General features: G+C 39.9%; 1 protein-coding gene across 1 annotated transcript in view; it reads left to right on the top strand.

The window, feature by feature from the left end:
* The window catches only part of LOC132397564 (protein kinase C-binding protein NELL1-like), a 943,441-nt gene that overhangs the window by 232,947 nt on the left and 688,827 nt on the right, over positions 1 to 21,667 (top strand). The window contains exons 10-11 of the mRNA XM_059976383.1: positions 1,412 to 1,485; positions 17,623 to 17,722. Coding sequence (XP_059832366.1) covers positions 1,412 to 1,485; positions 17,623 to 17,722 — 174 coding nt within the window. The remainder of the gene's footprint in view (positions 1 to 1,411; positions 1,486 to 17,622; positions 17,723 to 21,667) is intronic.

The following is a 21,667-nucleotide window of genomic DNA, read 5'->3' as shown; positions in this document are numbered from 1 at the left end:
ATTTAGTCATTTTTTTTACTGTCCACTGCTCTTTATAGTAGGCTTTTTGATGTTTAGAAACTTTTCAATATTTTTAAAGCATCTCACTTTACAGAATTATTTTACATGTGCGTAAGACTTCTGCATGGTACTGATATGTGCCATATAATATATGCTTTCTTATTGTAATTTGCCATTTTTTTAATTATGTATTTTATGGTACAGCTGCTGCAAAGCAACAGTTTTCATGACATTAGCCAGTGATATTAAACCTGATTCTTGTTCTGACTTAATTAGTAAGGGCATCAAAGGTCATGGGGAGAAGGCAGAAGAATCTGGTTGAGGAGTTGAATAAATCAGCCTTTAGGAATGACAGTGCAGGCTCAGTGGGCTGAATGAATTAATTCTGCTTCTTTGTCTTATGGTCTTATTTGGATGACCATTTCAGAAGTCATAACCTAAAGGCTGTGCATCATGAGTTGGAAAGTGGATTAAGCTATTATTTGATTAGCATGGATATAACGGGTTGTGTCACCTTTATTTGCTGTAAAATTCTGTGCTTCTTTTGCTTTACTAAATCATTCATCATATGGCATCCTGGCTACCATTGTACCTCACTCTGACATCTCTGGGGACCAGAAGCCCTTTTATGTCCGCACGAGCAGGACAAACTGATGCGATACCTGTTTTAACATCTTAAGCACGATCAGCAAGGCGATTATTTTTCCTCCTTTATCTAGATGTTTTGATTTTTTGTTTCTCCCCAGTCACTGTGGATAAAATAGGAAAACGAGAGTTTGTTATTTTTGTGTTGCTCTGGTGCTTTGGAATTGCCCTGAAAGTTAACCTGCAATGCTCGCAAATCCCAGGACAAGTCAGAACTCCTTTGGGGAATGGTGATATAAATCAAAACTTTAGTTATTTCAGTCCATTATCCCAGACCTTAGATAAACAAATTGGTTAAATGGTTGCAGATTTGTCTATGTTCTCTGTCAAAGATGTCCCTGATATAACAGAAAGGTCAGGAGAATAAAAGATGTCCTTCACGACATAGTGTATTTTGTAATTGCATTTCTCTCCTTCTGGGTGTTAGTCATCTATTTGCTGCAGGCCAATTGAGCAAAGCAGCCACTCTGTAGCAAAAAGATGATGTGAATGTCTATCAAGACTGTGACTTGAACCCAGGTCATCCATTCAAGGCCCAATTGCACAATTTGACCTCTATTTAAGCACGCCAATGCTGAGTGTGGGAATGTTTCTTTACAAGTTGCTTCCTGAAAGGCAACATATAATTAATATCCTTCATTTCATTTTCTTGGACGCATTGCCAGTGATCATATCTGAGGGTGTGCCAAAGTGATTATGCACTGTTTCTTTTTTCCTAATCTGACAGATTGCACATAACAGCATTTTATTTTGTTTGATTCTGCAGCTATATGTCTCTATGGGGGTCAGAAGCTTGCCGAAGGTCAGAGAGCTTTGAAATCCAAGTGCCGTGAATGCAGAGTAAGTTCAACATTGTCTCATTCTGTGATTTGATTTCTCAAATCGCAAGCATCTAATTAAAGTGAACCGTACTTGTTCAAAAAAAAATGGACTATTTGAAAATATACAATCAAGAATGACTGTAACAAGCACTCATTGTGGCCGGTTTTTAACTCAGTTCCCCAGATCCAATGTGCCCATATTTGAATAGTCTTCACACTCAATATGCCGGAGGAACTCAGCAGACCTAGTTTTGGCCTGAAATGTTGACTGTTTAGTCCTTGTCACTGATGCTGCCTCCTCCAAGAGGACTTTGGAAGCTTGTGTACCTCGATGTCCCAAAGAGCTTGTTGGCTGGAGTCAGGGCTTTGCGGTTTGGCTCTTGGTAGGGTCTTCCATGCCAAACTGGTCAAAAGGTAGAGGACAGACTAATAGTAGTCCACCAGTTCTCTAGCTTCTGGGGCTCAGCTTAGGGCTAACAACCCTGATTGGTAAAACAAAATTGTTACGGAAACAGCAATGAAGAATCTTTCTACATCTGAGTGTGACAGTATTCTGAGTCTCCACCCAGGACTTGCATGTCTGACAGTAGTGAAAACCAAGTGGAAGCTACTGCCATGATGAAAGAAGCCCTGACCACCACCAGAGATGAAGGACCTTCATTGCTGCCCTAAACACCACCAATGTATCCAGCAGTAAGTACTGATGCTGCCTGTTCTGCTGAGTTCCTTCAGCATTCTGTGTGTGTTATTCCAGATTTCCAGCATCTGCAGAATGTCTGGTGTTAAATAATTTTAATTTGACAGTCACTGGTTATAACATTGAGTGAAGATCATATACTATGCTAGGATTAAAAATCAAGTCAGCAAGTTTGAAAGAAAGCAGGCTTTCTTGGCTGCTTCCTGGAAAATGTCAGTCCACAGACTTGATTCAGTTAATGGGTGAGAAAGGATAGTTGCTTTAACCCCTTAGATGAACCTTAAACATTTGAGGCCCTGTGATCGGATATGCCCATTCCAGCAATTGCTTCAATTTTCACAGCATTTCATTTTCTTGTAATGGATGACTGCAGCAATATTAATGAGTTGATTCCGAAAGATGCACTAATGCTTGTTCAATGTACCACCAAGATTAGAACTCTCTGCGCTAACCAGATAGTTCATCATCTAAATGGAGGAAGGAATGCTGTAGAATCAAGAGCTTATTTCCATATCTGGTGATCCAGCTCACCCGAGCTGCATGCATTTTATAATTCAACCTACAGCATCAATTTATGACAGGGGAGTTAGGATTTTCATTTTGTGCACAGATTTTTGCACTGTTTTCCATGGATTTTTTGAAATTACCTTATTTTGGCACGTTGCACTTTACTGAAAGCTTTAGCTATCTTTATTTGGATTTGAGCGGTGGTTCATATCAATGTTTAATCCCTGCTTCAAGATTTCTGTTGAAAGAACTGAATCCAGCAATGTCCTGTTGTAATTTATAACCACCTACACTATCCACAAGACCACCAAACTTTATGCCGTCCACAAACTTACTAACCCACTCTTCCACTTCCTTATTCAAGTATTTATAAAAATAAGACTTATGCATGTTCACTTCTTGCAGTACTTGGACTTTGCATAACAAGAGGATCCAGTGTGACAATTTTGTTCATTGAATGTCAGAGCTAGTTGGACATAAGCTTGTGGGACTGGAGAGTTAAGGCCAAAGAATATCTTCTTTTCATTACAGTCCAAACTGACAAATCGATCAGAGGCACAAATCATTATGAATAACTACCATAAATAAACATTTTTAGCTTATTAATTTGAGCAATGTGCATAGTAGTTGATGTAACACTTTATAGCACTAGCAGTTGGAAGATCAGGGTTCAATTTCCGCCACTGTCTGTAAAAAGATTGTATGTTCTTCCTGTATCCACATTCAAAGGCATGTGGCTTAGGGTTTGTAAATGCAGGCATACTATGGTGACACTTTAGGGCTGCCCTCAGCACATCTTGGACTGTGTTGGTTGTAGACATAAATGACACACGTGACAAATAAAGCTAATCTCTCTTTAATCTCAATGTAAGGCCAGCATTTTAAGCCCTATTCCTAAATGCTCTTAAGGATGTGGTGGGTCTGTTTGTCTGACTGTATTTTACTGATATGTTATCTGTGCTTTGTGCTGTGTATGACTATCGGTACTGTGTTTTGCATCTTGGCTTTGGAGCAATGATGTTTCATTGAATGAAAATTAAATTTGAGCTTGAGCTTGAGCCATTGCCTTGAACTGTAGCAGTCCTTCCAAAGTGGGCATTCCTACAGTGCTGCTGAGCAGGAAGCTCGGGATTTATAGTCAGTGATAATATCTCCAAGTTCAGGATGCTCAGCAAAGCAATGTGCTGGAAGCTTTAATGATTCAAGTCTTTCACTTATAGTCATTGTATTGTTTACCTTCAGCATTAGAAAACGTGTGTGTGTGGTATGTGCTAGGCTGGTGCTCGGTATCATCGCAAGGTGAAATTCTGGACCCAACCCCATAATAAGGGCAGTATCTGCAGGAAAATAAATGCTTGATGTTATGTCAGAATTCTGATGTACATACATTGAATTTGAATTTTAGGCTCAAAAAATTTGCTAAAAGTAATAATGGCTTGGTAGTCTTTGTCAGCAATACCTTGGGATTGAGGATTACTTCTTCCACTCCAGTTTTGTGGGCTCAGGTGGTGATGAGTGAGACCAATGTTGGTCTTGCAGTCTCTTCCATAGTATCAGGGACAGAAGTTGGGGTGGGGGGGGGGGATGAGAAGTTTGTTTGTGATGTGTACACCTGTTGCATTAATTCAGTAGCTATGTGTTTCTGATGCATGAACTTCAGGTTCTTCATAGCATCCTGATGGTCATGGATAAGAGATTCCCAAAAGTTGGTGGGATGATCAAGTTTTATTTCAAGCAGGGTATGAAAAATTGGACATGGAGTTATAAAAGGAATCCTCACATTTTCCTCTGGTAATCCTTTGAAAATTGTGTCTATATCAGGAGATGAACAAATGAATGACATGGTCTACCCAAAGGAGCCAATTGGGTGTAGCTCAGGCCTTAATACTGGAGATGTTAGCTCAGGTGAGAATAATGATATTAATCTGACTGTCCAGCCAGTGAAGTTAGAGAATTTAGCGGAGGCTGTATTGGTGGTAATGTTACAGTTCCATGATCACCCTGAGGTAGATTGTGTAGATTTTAGGACTTTGACGTAAATGCAATTACGAAGAAAGCATGGCAGTGCCTTTACTTAGAAGCTTGAAAAAAATCAGCATTACTTCTAAAACTTTGACAAACTTCTATAGATGTGTGATGGAGAGTACATTGACTGGCTGCATCACAGCCTGGTATGGAAACACCAATGCTCTTGAATGGAAAATCCTACAAAAAAATAATGGATATGGCCCAGTCCATCATGGGTAAAACACTCCCCACCATTGACCATTGATGATCAGTTTTGTCACGGGAAAGCAGCATCGTCATCAGGGACCCCTGCTACCAAGGTTATCAGGAAGGAGGTACAGGAGCCTCAGGACTCACACTGCCAGGTTCAGGAGCAGGTATTACCCCTCAACCATCAGGGTCTTGAACCAAAAGGGATAGCTTCATTCAACTTCACTTGCCTCATCACTGAACTGTTCCCACAACCAATAGACTCACTTTCAAGGACTCTTCATCTCATGTTCTCAATATTTATTGCTCATTTATTTATTATTATTTCTGTTATTTTCTTTTTGTGTATTTGCACAAATTGTCATCTTCTGTACATTTTGAGACTTTATGCACTCCTTCATAAATTCTATTGTATTTCTCTGTTTTCCTGTAAATGCCTACAAGAAAATGAATCTCAAGATAGTATATGATGACATATAAAGTAAAAATATAGTGTTTATTATTATTATTAATATTATATACATACTTTGATAATAAATTAGCTTTGATTTTGACTAATCCCTGCATTGCACCTCAGGTCACAGGCATCCAATCAGAAAGGTATCCTCCCACTCTTATCTTCTTACTCAAAAAGCCAATTTTGGTTCCGATTAGCCCACTAAACTTGAATCCCTTCTATTTTAACTTGCAGTAGCAACCTAGCATGCAGGATATTTTCAAAGGCATTAATAAATTCTCATGTTGATGCAATCACGAACAAGGCATGGCAGCTGCACTACTTTGTTAGAAATTTGACAAGAATTGGTATGTCATCAAAGATTCTGACAAAGTTCTATAAATGCACAGTGGAGATCATTCTAAACACTGCCTCACTGGAGTCTCCAGTACTTGAGGTAGTGTCTCAAAAAGGTAGTGTCCATCATTAAGGGCCCTCTCTATCTGGGACATGGTATCTTCTTGTTAGTACCATCAGGAAGGAGGTACAGGGGCTGAAGACCCATAGTATCAGTGATTCAGGGACAGCTTCTTCCTGTCTGCCATCAGATTTCTGAATGGTCCATGAACTCTACCTTGTTATTCCTTGCTTTTCTTGCATTATTTATTTATTTTTGTAGGCTACAGATTTTTATGTCTTTACTCTGTATTGTTGCTGCAAACCAACAAATTTCATGTCATATGTCAGTAGGAATAAATCTAATTCTGACATATATTTGCCACCTTGCCTTCATAAATCTTCTTGGCTACCTCCTCAAAAAGCTCAGTCAAATTAGTGATACTATACTTCTCCAGAACAAAGCCATGTCGACGATCCATAATCAACCATTGTATTTCTAAATGTACATACTGTACATCCCATACCATGACATTTCTCCAATAATTTCCCAACAGCTCACCGGCCTGTAGTTGCATTCCTTATTCCTGCTGCCCTTCTTAAATAAAAGAAAATTAGCAGGCCTTAAGTCTTCTGATATCTCCATCAGGAGCTTTGCTTTCTCCTCCTCCACTTTCCATGGCAAATTTTCATGGTTCTGTAGATTTATCAACCCTATCTGTCTCATGATATCTGATGCTTCCTTGCACTTTATACCATTCTCTTCCAAGTTAGCTATGTTCTTCTATATGAATAAAAATGAGAAACATCCATTCCAAATCTCAACTACCATGCCTCATTCCAAACACAAATAAGTTCTTTAGTCTTTAAGGGGACCTGATTTTTCCCTGGCTATCCTCTTGGTCCTGAGTGATGGCATGGACATCAAATTCTCAAACTTCTGGTAATACTTCTGTTTCCTACTTCTCTATTTTTCCATTCCCCATTCTGGTTTTCCCTCACTCGTTCTCTACTCCTTGCCTTCCTATCACTTCCTTCTGGTGCCCCTTCTCCTGTCTTTTATTCCATGGTTCACTGTCCTCTCCTATCAGATTCCATCTTCTTCAACCCTTTACCTCTTCCATCTATCACCTCACAGCTTCTCACTTCAACCCTCTCCCCTAACCTACACACCTTGTCCATCATCTAGTTCCACCTATCTTTGACAAGCATGTACTCCCCCTTCCCCTTGCCTTCTTTTTCTGGCTTCTGACCCCTTTCTTTCTCATCCTGACATGGGATCTTGATCCAAAATGCCAGCAGTTTATTTCCCTCCAGCATTTTTCAGGTGCTGGAAACCTGAGAAACACACACAAAATACTGGAGGAACTCAGCAGGCCAGACAACATCTATGGAAAAAAAGTTTTGGGCTGAAACGTCAACTGTACTTTTTTCCGTAGATGCTGCCTGACCTGCTGAGTTCTCCAGCAATTTGCTCAAGATTTCCATCATCTGCCGCATTTGTTGTTTTGGGATTCTCCTTATTCCTACTTGCCAAGGATATTTTGCCATCCTAATTTCTTTCTTAAGATCTATCCTACTCACTGTATTTACAAGAGACTGCCTAGGTCTGTTGCCTATACCTGCCATGTGTTTTTTTTAAATCAAATATTCAATATCCTTTGTTAGCAGAGCTTCCCTAATAAGATCATAAGACCATGGAGCAGAATTAGACCATTCAGCCCATTGAGTCTGCTACACCATTCCATCTCTCTCAACCCCTTTCTTCTTTCTTATTCCTGTAACTTTTGACACCCTTACTAATCCGGAATTCTTCCCATCCTTGCTGGAACCTGCTGGACCTGATTCTTACGAGTGCATTTTATTATGTGACTGCATTACTAAATATAGAGTAGTCAGCTGGAAAAGCTTGATGGTATATACTTGTGAATTAAATGAGGAATATATTGGCTAAGAATCAGAAGGCAGTGATGAAGGCACGTGCTCTTTATGGATCTCGGAGTAAGCACCCCATAGAGATATAATGATCTCCGTGGAGAGAACCTTCCCTTTTCTGACTGCTACTGTTGTGACTTCAGGGGGATCTCCTGTGCTCAGAGTACAGTTGTCAAGGAGTTGTCTGAGCAGCCAATCACATTTAAGGAATCCTCACAAATGACAACCCCGTTAAGAAAACTGCATTTTTTTTCTGTTTTGAATGTTTTACAAAGTGTGAAATAGAAAAATTTGAGCATTTATACATGAACGATTTTTGAGCTGAAGATCAAAACTAAATTTACTTTATATGTAAAGATATTAATTTTTATTTTATTTTTATCTTATTTAGAGATATGAGCATAATAACAGGCCCTTCTAGCCCAATGAGTCATGCCTGATTACACCATGTAACCATGTAACCAATTAACCTACTAACCCGTATACCTTTGGAATAACTATAAGAGTGTAAGATATAGGAGCAGCATTAGGCCTTTTGGTCCATCAAGTCTGCTCTGCCATTTCATCATGTCTGATCCAATTTTCCTTCTGGCCCCAATCTCCTGCTTTCTCCCTATATCCCATCATGCCCTGACCAATCAAGAATCTATCAATCTCTGCCTTAAATACACATAAAGACTTTGCCTCCATAGCTGCCTGTGGCAAAGAATTCCACAGATTCGGCACTCTCTGGCTGAACAAAATCCTCCTCATCTCCATTCTAAAATAATGCCCCTCTATTTTGTGTCCTCTGGTCTTAGACAGGAAGCATTCTCTCCACTTCCACTCCATTTCACATTTGATAGGTTAGAGTTTGAATGTGAGAGGAAACCAGAACAACCATGTGGTCATATGGAGAATGTACAAACTCCATACATACAGTGGTGGAAATTGAACCTGGCTCCTTTGTGATGTAATAGTCTTACACTAACCACTATGCTACTGTGCTACCCCAAATTTGAAATGATTTGAAATGTTACAGTGGTTTATTATTGTCACCTACTTTACCTGAGATACAGTGATAAAACTTTTATTTGCCATCCAAGCAGTTCATATCAACATTGACATTGACATGTACATCAACATTGAGAAAAGAAAACAGAATGCAAAAATCCAGTATTGTAGCTACAGAGAAAGTACAGAGTCAGGCACCAAACAAGGTACAAAGGCTGCTATGAGGTAGATTGGGAGAATGGGAATTTGTTTTTAAAATATGAGAAGTCCATTGAAGAATCTGTTAACAGTAGGATAGAGGAAATCCTCAATTCTGGAAGCTTTTGTATCCTGTCCAAGAGGAGAGGGGAGGGGAAATTGCAGAAAACAAACAAGAAAACTTGAGTCAAAAGCCAGGAAGTTTGGCTTTACAAATGGCTCAGAACTTGCATAATAAAATACAAGGTCGTTATTCTGTCTTACGGCAGCAGGAGTCAATAGCTTAAATTCTCACCAGTTCAAGTGCTAGGCCATTTAAGTCATTGGGTCTGCTCTGCCATTTCATCATGGCTGATTGATTATCCCTCTCAATCCCATTCTACTGACTTCTCTCCATAATGTTGACTCCTTTACTAATCAAGAAACATTCAACCTCCGCTTTAAATATACTCAATTACTTGGCATCCACAACTGTCTGAGGCAATGAATTTCACAGATTCACCACCCTCTGGCTAAAGAAATCCCTCCTCATCTCTATCCTAAATGGGAATCCATCTATTCGGGAGTTGAACCCTCGGTTCCTAGACTCACTCACTATAGGAAACATCCTCTCTATGTCCATTCTATTTAGGCCTGTCAATATCCAATGGAATTCAGTGAGATCCTCTCATACTTCTAAACTCCCTTGAGTACAGGCCCAGAGTCATCAAACGCTCCATACATTTAACCCAGGGGTGTCAAACCCATTTTAGGTCACGGGCCGGATTGGGCAAAATGCAGCTTCATGCGGGCCGGATCAGTCGGGCGCGTGCGAACGCAGCTTTCATTGTCTCCGTTTTTTCAGCCTGTTCTCATGTGTCTCAGTCTCTGCTATAACTACAAAGTGTTTCACTTTACAAATTCCGTTTCTTATGAAGAAGACTGCTGAGCAAGCATGATTTTTATGATTGGTATTAACTTACAATCATAGGCTTCATATCGCCGGGCCATTAATAATTAAAATAATAGATCTATCTAAAATGATCTCGCGGGCCGGATATAATTGTAAGCCGGGCCGGATATGGCCCGCAGGCCTTGAGTTTGACATCACTGATTTAACCCTTTCATTTCCAGGATAATTGTTGTGAACCTCCTCTGGACCCTCTCCAATACCATCACATCTTATCTTAGATAAGAGACCTAAAATTGCTCACAATACTCCAAGTTCAACTGGCTCATAAAACATCAACATTACATCCCTAACTAAAGAAAACCTGCAGATGCTGGAAATCCGAGCAACACACACAAAATACTGGAGGAATTCAGCAGGCTAGGCAGCGTTTTGTGAACATTACATCCTTGTTTATTACATTTAAGTAGGAGTTTTCTTGCTTTAGAGGTAATACAGAAAAGGTTCACCAGGTTAATATGTTGTTTGATGGGGCTGACGTGAAGAAGAGTGGGCCATATTAAGCCGATACTCCTTGGATATCAGGAACATAAAAGGTATTGTTATATAAACATAAAATGCAGAGGAGGCTGGACAAGATGAAAACTGAGAGGCTGATTCCATTGTAGGGGAATCTGGTGAAGAGATAGTTTCAGAATAAGTGTCATTTAGAATTAGGAAGAGGAACCTTCTTTAAGTGCAATATACGGTAAATATTTGGAATTCACTCCCTAGTAGGCTGTGGAGGCTGAATCTCTGAATATATTAAAGATTAAAATAGGCAGACTTTTGATATACTGCATGTGGGAGTTGAAGGTGACTGAGAATTAGTGAATGGTTAAGCAGACTCAAAGGACATGTAGCATAATTGAGATGCTGGATTAAGATTTTAATCTCCTCAGAGGCATGAGTTCAGTTTCCAAGACTGCCATTATATACATACGTACCCCTTCTTTATGACAAATATAAAAGGGGAACATTTTTAGGTGATTGGAGGTAAGTATAGAGGGATGTCAGAAGGTTAGTTTTTAACACAAAGGGTGGTGGGTGCATTGAACCCACTGCCAGGAATAGTGGTAGAAGTAAAATATTAGGGGCATTTAAGAGACTCAGATAAACACATGAATGATAGAAATTTAGAGAGCTATATGGAGGAGAAGGCTTAGATTGATCTTGGAGAAGATTGACAAAACGTTATGGGGGAAAGGACTATGCTGTATTGTTCTATGTTCTGTGATAGTACTGCTTCCTCCTCCCTTTCTTGCGTTCATTTTAGAATTTACCGTTACATGTTTAGGCATGATGTCTTGCTGAATTACCTATGGCTGTGCAGAATTACTGACTTGGGGTATCTAGTTAATGGCAAAATAGGATGTGGGGATGAATCAGATGAGGATCCCATGAGGCATAATGTGTGTGACCAACCAGGCTAATATAATAGGGTTCCATTGTAGGTTTGAATACAAACTTTTAAACTTCTCAGTTTGAGCTGTGTGTTCAAGGAAATGAGCTAACTGCACCTGGGACCCTCCATTGAAAGTATCTAACCACATACTGATGTCAAATGCCATCTGTCAGCAAACAAGTCCTTTATTCATCCAGGAGTTCTGTTTGTATGTTTTACTGAATTATTCTTTCTAAGGGAATTTAACTGATCCAGTATTTGTTGATCAACTCCATTTCCAAAGGTATGGGAGAGATTTCTAGACAGAGCTTTTCTCTTTTGACTATTATGAATGTGATAACTCAATGGAAGTCAGAAACCAAGTGGTTTGGAGAAGACAGAACATGCTTAAAGTAGCAAATCATGCTCATCTGTCTCTGTTCTCACAGCTTGTACATTTAGACTTTTGGTTCTCTCATGATTCAGTAGGTTATTAAACATCACACACAAGATGCTGGTGGAACACAGCAGGCCAGGCAGCATCTATAAGGAGAAGCACTGTCGACATCATCAGTGTCGACAAATGCTGTGTTCCACCAGCATTTTGTGTGTGTTGTTTGAATTTCTAGCATCTGCAGATTTCCTTGTGTTTGGTTATTAAACATGATCAGTTTCTGAATATGTGGGCTGTAAATTCCTTTCCATACAGCCCCCTTGCCCTCTTATTGTAGGTACAGTAAATTATTCATTCTACAGGTCTACAATAGTGTTTAGCATTTTATATTTGGATCATTAGAGTTTACCTAAATTAGCTAACACACATAGTACTAATTAAGACTATATTCTTGCAATGACCTGAATAAATAATAGCATTAGTTGGAAACCTTTTCATTCTTGGGTCACTGATATCAGTAAACAGATGGCAAAAGCATCGCATCATTTGTAAAGCATGATTTTCTTGTTGAGTGAAAAATTTACCTTTGTTATTGTACTGTTATTACAAGAAGGAATAAGATTAAGATAATCTCCCCTCAAAGATCAAATTTTCTCACCACCACCCACATATTTAACTTCTTTATTTTTTAATATCTTTGTTTCACAGAAACCTGACAATTGCACTTCTATGAGCTTAGAGAAGACTATTCTAAATTTAATTTAACATTATACTTTGTAAGATCAGTCTTCACTGGCCCTACATCATCATTAAAGACCCCTTTCCGCCATTCGGACTTAGTTCCTTAGAAAAGAGCTTTTCAAAAATCTACTGTATCAAATACTTCGATTACTGTAAACACCTCAAATAATCCTTTACGTTTTATGATTTGCTACTACTCCCTTCTGATATGAAGACCTATACTTAATCTTCATTATTTGCATTGATCAAAATCACATGGTCTGCTCTGTGGAAGCCATCCTCAGTACTTAATTGATTTAGGCTAGGTGAATCTATGTGAAGCTCCCTATGAGCACCTCCAACAGTACCAAAGTTTTCATCCCTTTGGCACAATAAGCCATCAACACAATTGTTTTTTTTTAATTTTGTTTGAGCTCTATGTGGATATCAGTGATTTCTGTACTTGGTTACCAAAATATCTTTGCTCCAACATAAATCCTATCTTCTTGTCATCATTCATCAGTCAGAGGTCGCTTATATAATCTCTTTGTACGTCAGACCCTGTCTTTCTCTCTAAAATTTTCTAAGTCTTTCTGTCTATTTCAATTTCTGCTTCAATAATTACTATTAACCAACCAACTATTATGATTGTGAAACACTTTTCCCTCATATCTAAACTGTTACTAAATCCAGGGTAAAGTAGTTTTTTGCAGATACACAAATGCAATGGAAAAAAGAATCAATGCAGCAGGGATGTGGTTCCTCAGAAGAATGATATGCATTTCATATACAGATAGGATAACCAATGAAGAAGTTCTGCAGAGAACGAAAACAAAACGTACATTACTTAAAAAAATCAGAAAACAGCAGTCAGAATTCTTTGGACGCATCATGTGAAGAGAGACATTGGAACATTTAGTTACAGCTGGAAAGCTGGAAGGAAAAAGAAGCAGAGGGAGACAGGGAATGAAAATGATAGATGGATTAACATCATGGTTAGAAACAAGGGAGGCAACAACTGCAATTCGGAGGGTCAGAGACCGTGATGGATGGAAAGGTATGATCGCCTACGCCGAATGGCAAGGCGCCTGAACTAACTAAGGAACATCAATGCTTGCATTATGCAACTTTGAATACAGACCTATTATCCATTTCTGACCTTATCAAACTCCTGTCATCTACAATAGATTCATATTGACTGCTATGCATTCTAATTTTTGTGAATCTTCTCTTAATAATTGGGTTTCAGAACTAAATTACAACAGCAGCAGCTTAGTTTAACATGTCACAAATCATTGATTTCAACTCAATATTCTTCCATTCAAGTCATGGCTTGAGAATATCATGTTGTGTAGCTGCAAAATATTGGTGTAACAACACAAGAAATAGAAATTGCACATTCATAATTTAAACCCAGCCAGTTGATCCTGAAATATTTCATTAATAAAGCTATTTGATTCGCTACATTATTTAATTTAATACCACACTTGGTAGCAACCAATACCTTACATAGTAACCAATAGGTAGTGTGGTAGCATAGCATCACTTTACAGCACCATCAATTACCAATCAGGATTCAATTCCTGCAGCTACCTGGAAAGAGTTTATACTTTGTCCCTGTGACTGCATGGGTTTCCTCGAGGTGCTCCAGTTTCCTGCCGCATTCCAAAGAGGTGCGGTTTGAGTTAGTGAGTTATGGGCATGCTATGTTGGCACTGGAAGTATGGCAACACTAGCCCAGCACAATACTTGCTGATTTGATTTGATGCAAGTGATACATTTTGCTGTATGTTCCGATGATTCGATGTACCTGTGACAAATAAAGCTAACCTATAATCTCTATCTCTCTCAACCCTGGTCTTCACTTGTGGAAATTTATCAAAAATATCTTGCTCAACTCTCAATGCACAGTTGCAGATCAGAGATGTTTGGAAGCTCTCTCCCTTTGTTTTGATCCTATGATCATTTTCACTTTGGGCAAATTGAACAATATTTGTTAATTGTGATCTGCACAAGATATGTCTGCTTTTTGAGACCCTGAATGAGCCTAGTCTTTGGTTTGCAATACTCCTAATTTTGAGAAGTATATTATTCAATTATCATTCAGTTGAGCATTCAAAAATTAGACTTTTGATAGAGTTCTATTTTTCCTTCTTGTCAGCCTAATTGCATCATTGCAAAAACATTGGTGCAAGAGGATTCAATGGCAATAATTTGTTAACAGTTACATGAAGTTCCTGTAGCAATTGTTAAAGTTATTTGATGACTCTCCACTGGCCTTCCTGATGTAAAATGGTTGATTTCCAATGCAAATATTGTAAAAATTTCCAATGCAAAGATAACAAAAAAAAAATTGGATAGGTACATGGACAGGAAAGGAATGGAGAGTTATGGGCTGAGTGCAGGTTGGTGGGACTAGGTGAGAGTAAGTGGACTAGAAGTGCCAAGATGGCCTGTTTCCATGCTGTAATTGTTATATGGTTATAACAAGCACATGATTTAAAAAGGCAAACAATGAGAATTGTGCATTTCTGATCTGTGTGACAATTTGGGCAGTCTCCATGTATATTATTCAGAGAATACACAAATTAAAATCTGGAAGTATCCAATCACTTTCTGTGAGGGACTTTCTGATCAAATTGAGGTGTGTAGTGCACTAAAGTGATCATTATACCTTATAATTTCTAACTCTGTCAATTTGCATCTTACTTGGGTGTATAAAAAGCCTGCTTGATTACACAGTTTTGTTGTTTTGTTTGCCTCACGTTACTGGGATATCTCATGCTAGTGTGAAGAGCTTTGTGAGGGCAGTGAAATTGTGCAACAATCAGTTGTACGGGCGATTAATGTAGGTGACAGAACAGCGGCTCAAGGGATGATCCTGTGCAGCTCCTCCTGCCTGAGAGACGCATGCCATCTTCACAAATTGCAGAAGCTATTTGTGTTCTCATTTGCTTGAGCAGGTTCTTCCTGCTCTGTTCAGCTGCAAACAGCCCACAAGATTCAATGTATTGTGTTCAGAGACCAGCTCAAGAGTCCTGCCATATTATCAAGAAGTGTGAAAAGAATAAGATGGCATTTTGCTTATGTTAAGTGGTTATTATTGTAGGGAAACAGAATGTGGGGGTTCTGGGGATATGGGGTGGGAAATATTCATGAATGAGTATTCTCCTACCATTTCCATAGTCTGGTGCTGTGATTTATTACGGCAATTGTGTGCCTCTGTTCATGGGAACCAAAAGATTTGCAAGAATTATTTATTTACAGATGCAGCATGGAACTGACTCTTCTGGCCCAATGAGCCACACTGTGCAGCAATCCACCTATATAAGCCTAGCCTCATCACAGGATAAATTACAAATACCAATTAACCTACTGACCAGTACATGTTTGGACTGTGGGAAGAAACAGGAGTGCCCAGAGGAAACCCACATGCTCACAGGGAAGACATACAAACTCCTTATGGATGGTGCCAAACTTGAACTCTGAGCTCTAACACCCCCAACCTATAAAAGCATCGCGCTAACAGCGATGCTGCCATGATGACTGAAAGAACGATTATAGGATAATATGTCAAATCTAGCAGGCAGTTATTTATTGCATATCTTTGATAATGCTGTTCAGGTTAGTGAAATGAAAGATGCACAGAATTGTAAATTTAGTAATGGAAAACTTTTATCTTTGATAATTTTAGTTATTTGTCTGAATTTTTCTCTGGCAGGTGAATAGAACGTGCCCCTGTTTCTGAAACAGTTCCTGTTTTTGGTACTTTTGGTATATAGAGATTCAGTAAAGAAAAATGGATCTTTAGTCATTTAGATGTGATTTTCCACATTGTTATTGAGGAAAGTAAACTCTACCTCAACACCACCCGATTGGCTCTCTTCATTGTCTTAAAATTGCCTGTCTGCTTGTCCACTATCCACTTTTCTCCAAGTTAGTGTAAGAACAGTGGGATCTATTGTCCCAGTCGTAGATTCCCTAGCCATTAACTCCAGTACTCTTTCTGTAACTCCCCAAGGCTAAACCAAACGGTCTGCAGCCTTGGTTTGATATTTGACCCAAAGTATGCTTCTAATGCCATACCTGCACCATTATTATGGGACTGAGAATATCCTGCACATTTGGTAAGGAAATTCTTACTGATGCCACAATTATCTTCAACTTGGACATTTCTGATGTAGAACTGGCCAACTTGCCTCAATTTGGTCTTCAGAACCTGTCCTCACTTGCACTAAGTTCCCTTCACCTCTCATAATACGATGGATGATAAACACCATACCAGATTAAACAATGTCTCCTTTTTAAAGTTTTATTTTCTGTTGACAAATCTCTCCATCGCCACACCCTGGATTAAAGTAATACTAATACTCTCTGTTTCTTGTTCCATAAATCCTGTCCTTTTGACCTTTCCTGATTTTGACACTTCCACATTTGTGGGTTGGCATTCTGGGACCACTTCATCTCTTCGAATTCTTTTGAGCAGTACCTTAAAACCTACCTCACCTGCCCTAATTTCCAAATTTCAGTGTGGATTGTCTTGCTTGATATATGTCCCAATAAAGCACTCAGGAAATTCTACTTTAGTGATATAGGAATCTAAGTTTTCATTACCCAGCACTTCCTGCAGAAACCGGCTGTTCTAAGTGTTGAATTGGTCTGTCCATATAACTGAATGGAATAAGAATTTCTGCTATAGAGTATATTAACTGCTAAAGCAATATTAATACCTTCTCTCTGTGCTAGATTTAGCAAAATAGTGAACCTACTGAGCAAAGAAGACTTTACAATTGCTTCCTCGTACTTCTCAGAGAAAATGCTTTTCGAGTATTTCTTCCAAAGTCTCCAACTGATTATGCAAATGACTGATTGTGGAGCTTCTATTGGAATTCAGTAATGTTCAAAATAATATTAATATTTGATTCAAGGAAGGTGATAGATAAAATAGTCAGGCTGTTGCATGCAGCAACATAGTAAATAGCTTCAAAAAATCCAGTTGACTTCGCCATAGCAATTAGAATATTTCTTCCCCCGGATTATGCCATTTAAAATTTTATCTTTATTTTACTTTGGGCAATATTGTATTATAACAAACAAGTGTACTCACAAGGCATAGAGACATATATGTCGTTTTCTGAAAAGGATTCTTGTTCTGTAAGGGTTAAATCTATTGTTATGGAAGGAGTTCCAAAATGGCTTTAAGATGTATTACTGTTCAGTATCCAACAAAGGAACTCTGTCTATTACTGAGATTACATTATCTAACATTTTATTAAAGTTGATAAATAATATTCTTCCTACCTAGATGAAGGAATATTGGTTTAATAATATCTCTGATTAATGTTCCACAGAATCGAACCATGGTCATTGTTCATGAGACCTGCCCCCCTCTGGATTGCCCACTGAGTGAACGCATTCAGCCAGAAAACAGATGCTGTAATGTATGCCATGGTGAGTATGAGTACCTTAACTTAATATTCCAGTCTCTTTCTTGCAGCCCATAATATGGGTGCTTGTTCGGGCTCAGTTTTCTTGACAGTGTTTGAAATGTTCTGGCTTTAGGACAACATAGACTGTAGAACAAAGCTTTTTCCTATAAACCTTCAAGTACCTCAGCATTCTCTGAAAGCCACAACAACTATTTCATATGTGGCATGGTTCAGCAGGAAGACAAAATGAAAGAGCTATCTCTGTTTTAGTGGTGTTGGTTGAGTAATAATTGCAGACCAGAAAATCCCCTTGAGTTATGTGCAATGGAAGTTACTAAACAGCTTGTTGAAAAGAACTCTGTTCATCTTTAATTAGAACTATCTCCAAGAAATCTGTTTTTAGGACCAGGACACTTGAAGGCTGCCCCCAACACGTCCTTGGGTCTGTTGGTTGTTAATGCAAACAATGCATTTCACTGGATATTTTGATGTGTATGTGATAATTAAATCTAGCCGTATCCTAATCTATCTAATCTAACTATTATATTGCCTATCACTGTGATCCTGTCTGCCTTCACTTTAGGTGTGACCGCTTCACAAAAATTCTTATCTATGATGCTTTCAGCTTACAAGATGACCTTAAGTAATAGAGACATGAAATTAGTAAGTGGAAGGGCTGTGGCTGGAGTAGTGAGCTTTATGTCTTTTAGTTGCTCCAGAAAGCTGGTTTGTTGCCCCAATTTTATAAAAGCAAGAATGTAATGTTGAGGCTTTATAAAGCACTGGTGAGGCCTCACTTGGACTATTGTGAAAAGTTTTGGGCCCCTGATCTAAGAAGGGATGCGCTGGCATTGGAGAGAGTTGAAAGGACGTTCACAAAAATTACTCTGGGATTGAAAGGTTTATACAAGAGGAATGTTTAATGTCTCTGGATGTCTATGCAGTGGAATTTAGAAGAAAGGGTGATTTCATTGAAACCCATCAAATGTTGAAAGGCTTTGATAGAGTGGATGTGAAGAGGATGTCTCCTATGGTGGGGGAGCTCAAGCAGAGAACATAGCCTCAGAATAGAGGGACTTCCTTTTAGAATGGAGATGAGGAAGAATTTCTTTAGACAGAGAGTGGTGAATCTGTGGAACTTGTTGCCACAGGCAGCTGTGGAGACCAAGTAATTGGATAAATTCTTGATTAGTCAAGGCATGATGGGATATGGGGAGAAGGCAGGAGATTGAGGCTGAGTGGGAAAATGGATCAGCCATGATGAAATGCTGGGGCAGACTCGATGGGCCAGATGGTTCTATATCTCATGGTCTTTAACATCCATGTCATGTGGTATCCCTGGTGACACTGCTTGTACAGTGCTTTCAGCTCAGTGGAAAAGCAACAGGTGCAATAAACCAGTTCTTTCACTGTAGATAGATTGAATGAATATTAATGACCCTTGGTACTACAGACTAAACCAAAAGAACACACCATGTACAGTACTGTGCAAATGTCTTAGACACATATATATATAGCTAGGGTGCCTAAGGCTTTTGCACAGCACTGTATTTCTGAATGTGGAGCAGAGAACAAATTTGTAAATCTGGCAGGAGCAAACTATGTTGAGAATGGCAAAGGTAGAATGCCACAGGGGGTTGTGGGCCAGGTGGCACAGAAGGAGAGCTGGGGTAAGGGGGTGGGTGGTGCAGGTGCAGACACAGCCCTGAGACACCAGGAAAGGTCATTTGATTCCAAGTAATTGCTTTATTAATCACTACAGAAAGTCTCTTTGGTGCTTTCTGCTTCCTCCCCTCTCCCTTCCCCTTTTCCCAACCATGATTTGGAGCAAGAAGGCTGCGAGTGAACAGATGATTTCAGAAGGGAAGGCAGTTTTTACAACTCGGGATAAAAGAGAGACAAGACTGCATAGGCGCGTGACATCAGCCAGCAGAGCGGGAAAGGTTTAAAAAGAAGACCGCCATATCCAGTGGGTAGCGTTCAGAGTGGGTAGGTTTAAATGTGATGGGGCATTGGCTCAACGGGCTTAGGCGTGAAGTGGTATGTGTGTGAGGCCGGTTTTCTGTGCTTGGTGTCAGATACGAGAGGTCCTGGAGTCTTCCAGCCTCTTGGACGGCCATATCTGCACCAGGTGTGTTGTGCTGCAGCTCCTGAAGGACCGAGTTAGGAAACTGGAGATGCAGCTCGATGACCTTGGTCTGGTCAGGGAGAGCAAAGAGGTGATAGAAAGAATTTATAGGCAGGTGGTCACACTGGGGCCACGGGAGGCAGACAAGTGGGTCACGGTTAGGAGAGGGAAGGGGAAGAGTCAGGTATGGAGAGTACCCCTGTGACTGTACCACTTGACAATAATCACTCCTGTTTGAGTACTGTTGTGGGGGGACAGCCTAACTGGGGTAAGTAACAGTGGCCGTGCCTCTGGCACAGAGTCTGGCCCTGTAGCTCAGAAGGCTAGGGAAAGGAAGAGGAAGGCTGCAGTTATAGGGGACTCTATAGTTAAGTGATTCTGCGGACGCAGGAAAGAAACTCGGATGGTGGTTTGCCTCCCAGGTGCCAGGGTCCTGGATGTTTCAGATCACGTCCACGATATCTTGCAGTGGGAGAGTGAACAGCCAGAGGTTGTGGTACATATTGGTACTAATGACATAGGTAGGAAAAGGGAAGAAGTCCTGAAAACAGACTACAGGGAGTTAGGAAGGAAGTTGAGAAGCAGGACCTCAAAGGTAGTGATCTCAGGATTACTGCCTATGCCACGCAGCATTGAGTATAGGAATAGAATGAGGTGGAGGATAAATGCGTGGTTGAGGGATTGGAGCAGGGGGCAAGGATTCAGATTTCTGGATCCTTGGGACCTCTTTTGGGGCAGGTGTGACCTGTACAAAAAGGACGAGTTGCACTTAAATCCCAGGGGGACCAATATCCTGGCGGGGAGGTTTGCTAAGGGGGGAGTTTAAGCTAGAATTGTTGGGAAGTGGGAACCGAACTGATGAGACTGGAGAAGATGCAGTTGCCTCAACAATAGAGAAGGCTTGGAGACAATGTGTGAGGGAGGATAGGCAGGTGATAGAGAAGGGACACACTCAGACTGAAGTTTTGAGATGTGTCTATTTTAACACGAGGAGTGTTGTGAACAAAGCAGATGAGCTTAGAGCATGGATCAGTACTTGGAGCCATGATGTGGTGGCCATTACAGAGACCTGGATGGCTCAGGGACAGGAATGGTTACTTCAAGTGCCAGGCTTTAGATGTTTCAGAAAGGACAGGAAGGAATGCAAAAGAGGTGGGAGCGTGGCACTATTGATCAGAGATAGTGTCATGGCTGCAGAAAAGGTGGACACCATGGAGGGATTGTCTATGGAGTCTCTGTGGGTGTAGGTTAGGAACAGGATACGCCACCCAATAGTAACAGGGATATCGAGAAGCAGATAGGGTAACAGATCCTGGAAAGGTGTAATGATAATAGTTGTTGTGATGGGAGATTTTAATTTCCCAAATATCGATTGGCATCTCCCTAAAGCAAGGGGTTTAGATGGGGTGGAGTTTGTAGGTGTGTTCAGGAAGGTTTCTTGACACAATATGTAGTAAGCCTACAAGAGGAGAGGCTGTACTTGATTTGGTATTGGGAAACGAACCTGGTCAAGTGTCAGATCTCTCAGTGGGAGAGCATTTGGAGATAGTGATCATAATTCTATCTCCTTTATAATAGCATTGGAGAGAGATAGGAACAGACAAGTTGGAAAAGCGTTTAATTGGAGTAAGGGGAATTATAAGGCTATCGGACAGGAAATTGGAAGCTTAAATTGGAAACAGATTTTCTCAGGGAAAAGTATAGAAGACATGTGGCAAATGTTCAGGGAATATTTGTGTGGAGTTCTGCACAGGTATGTTCCAATGAGATAGGGAAGTTATGGCAGGGTACAGGAACCATGGTGTACAAAGGCTGTAATAAATCTAGTCAAGAGAAAAA

Source organism: Hypanus sabinus, chromosome 7 (genome assembly GCF_030144855.1).
Source record: "Hypanus sabinus isolate sHypSab1 chromosome 7, sHypSab1.hap1, whole genome shotgun sequence".
In the NCBI taxonomy this organism is placed as follows: domain Eukaryota; kingdom Metazoa; phylum Chordata; class Chondrichthyes; order Myliobatiformes; family Dasyatidae; genus Hypanus; species Hypanus sabinus.
The sequence above is the reverse complement of the archived record's forward strand: the minus strand, read 5'-3'. Positions and strand labels throughout refer to the sequence as shown.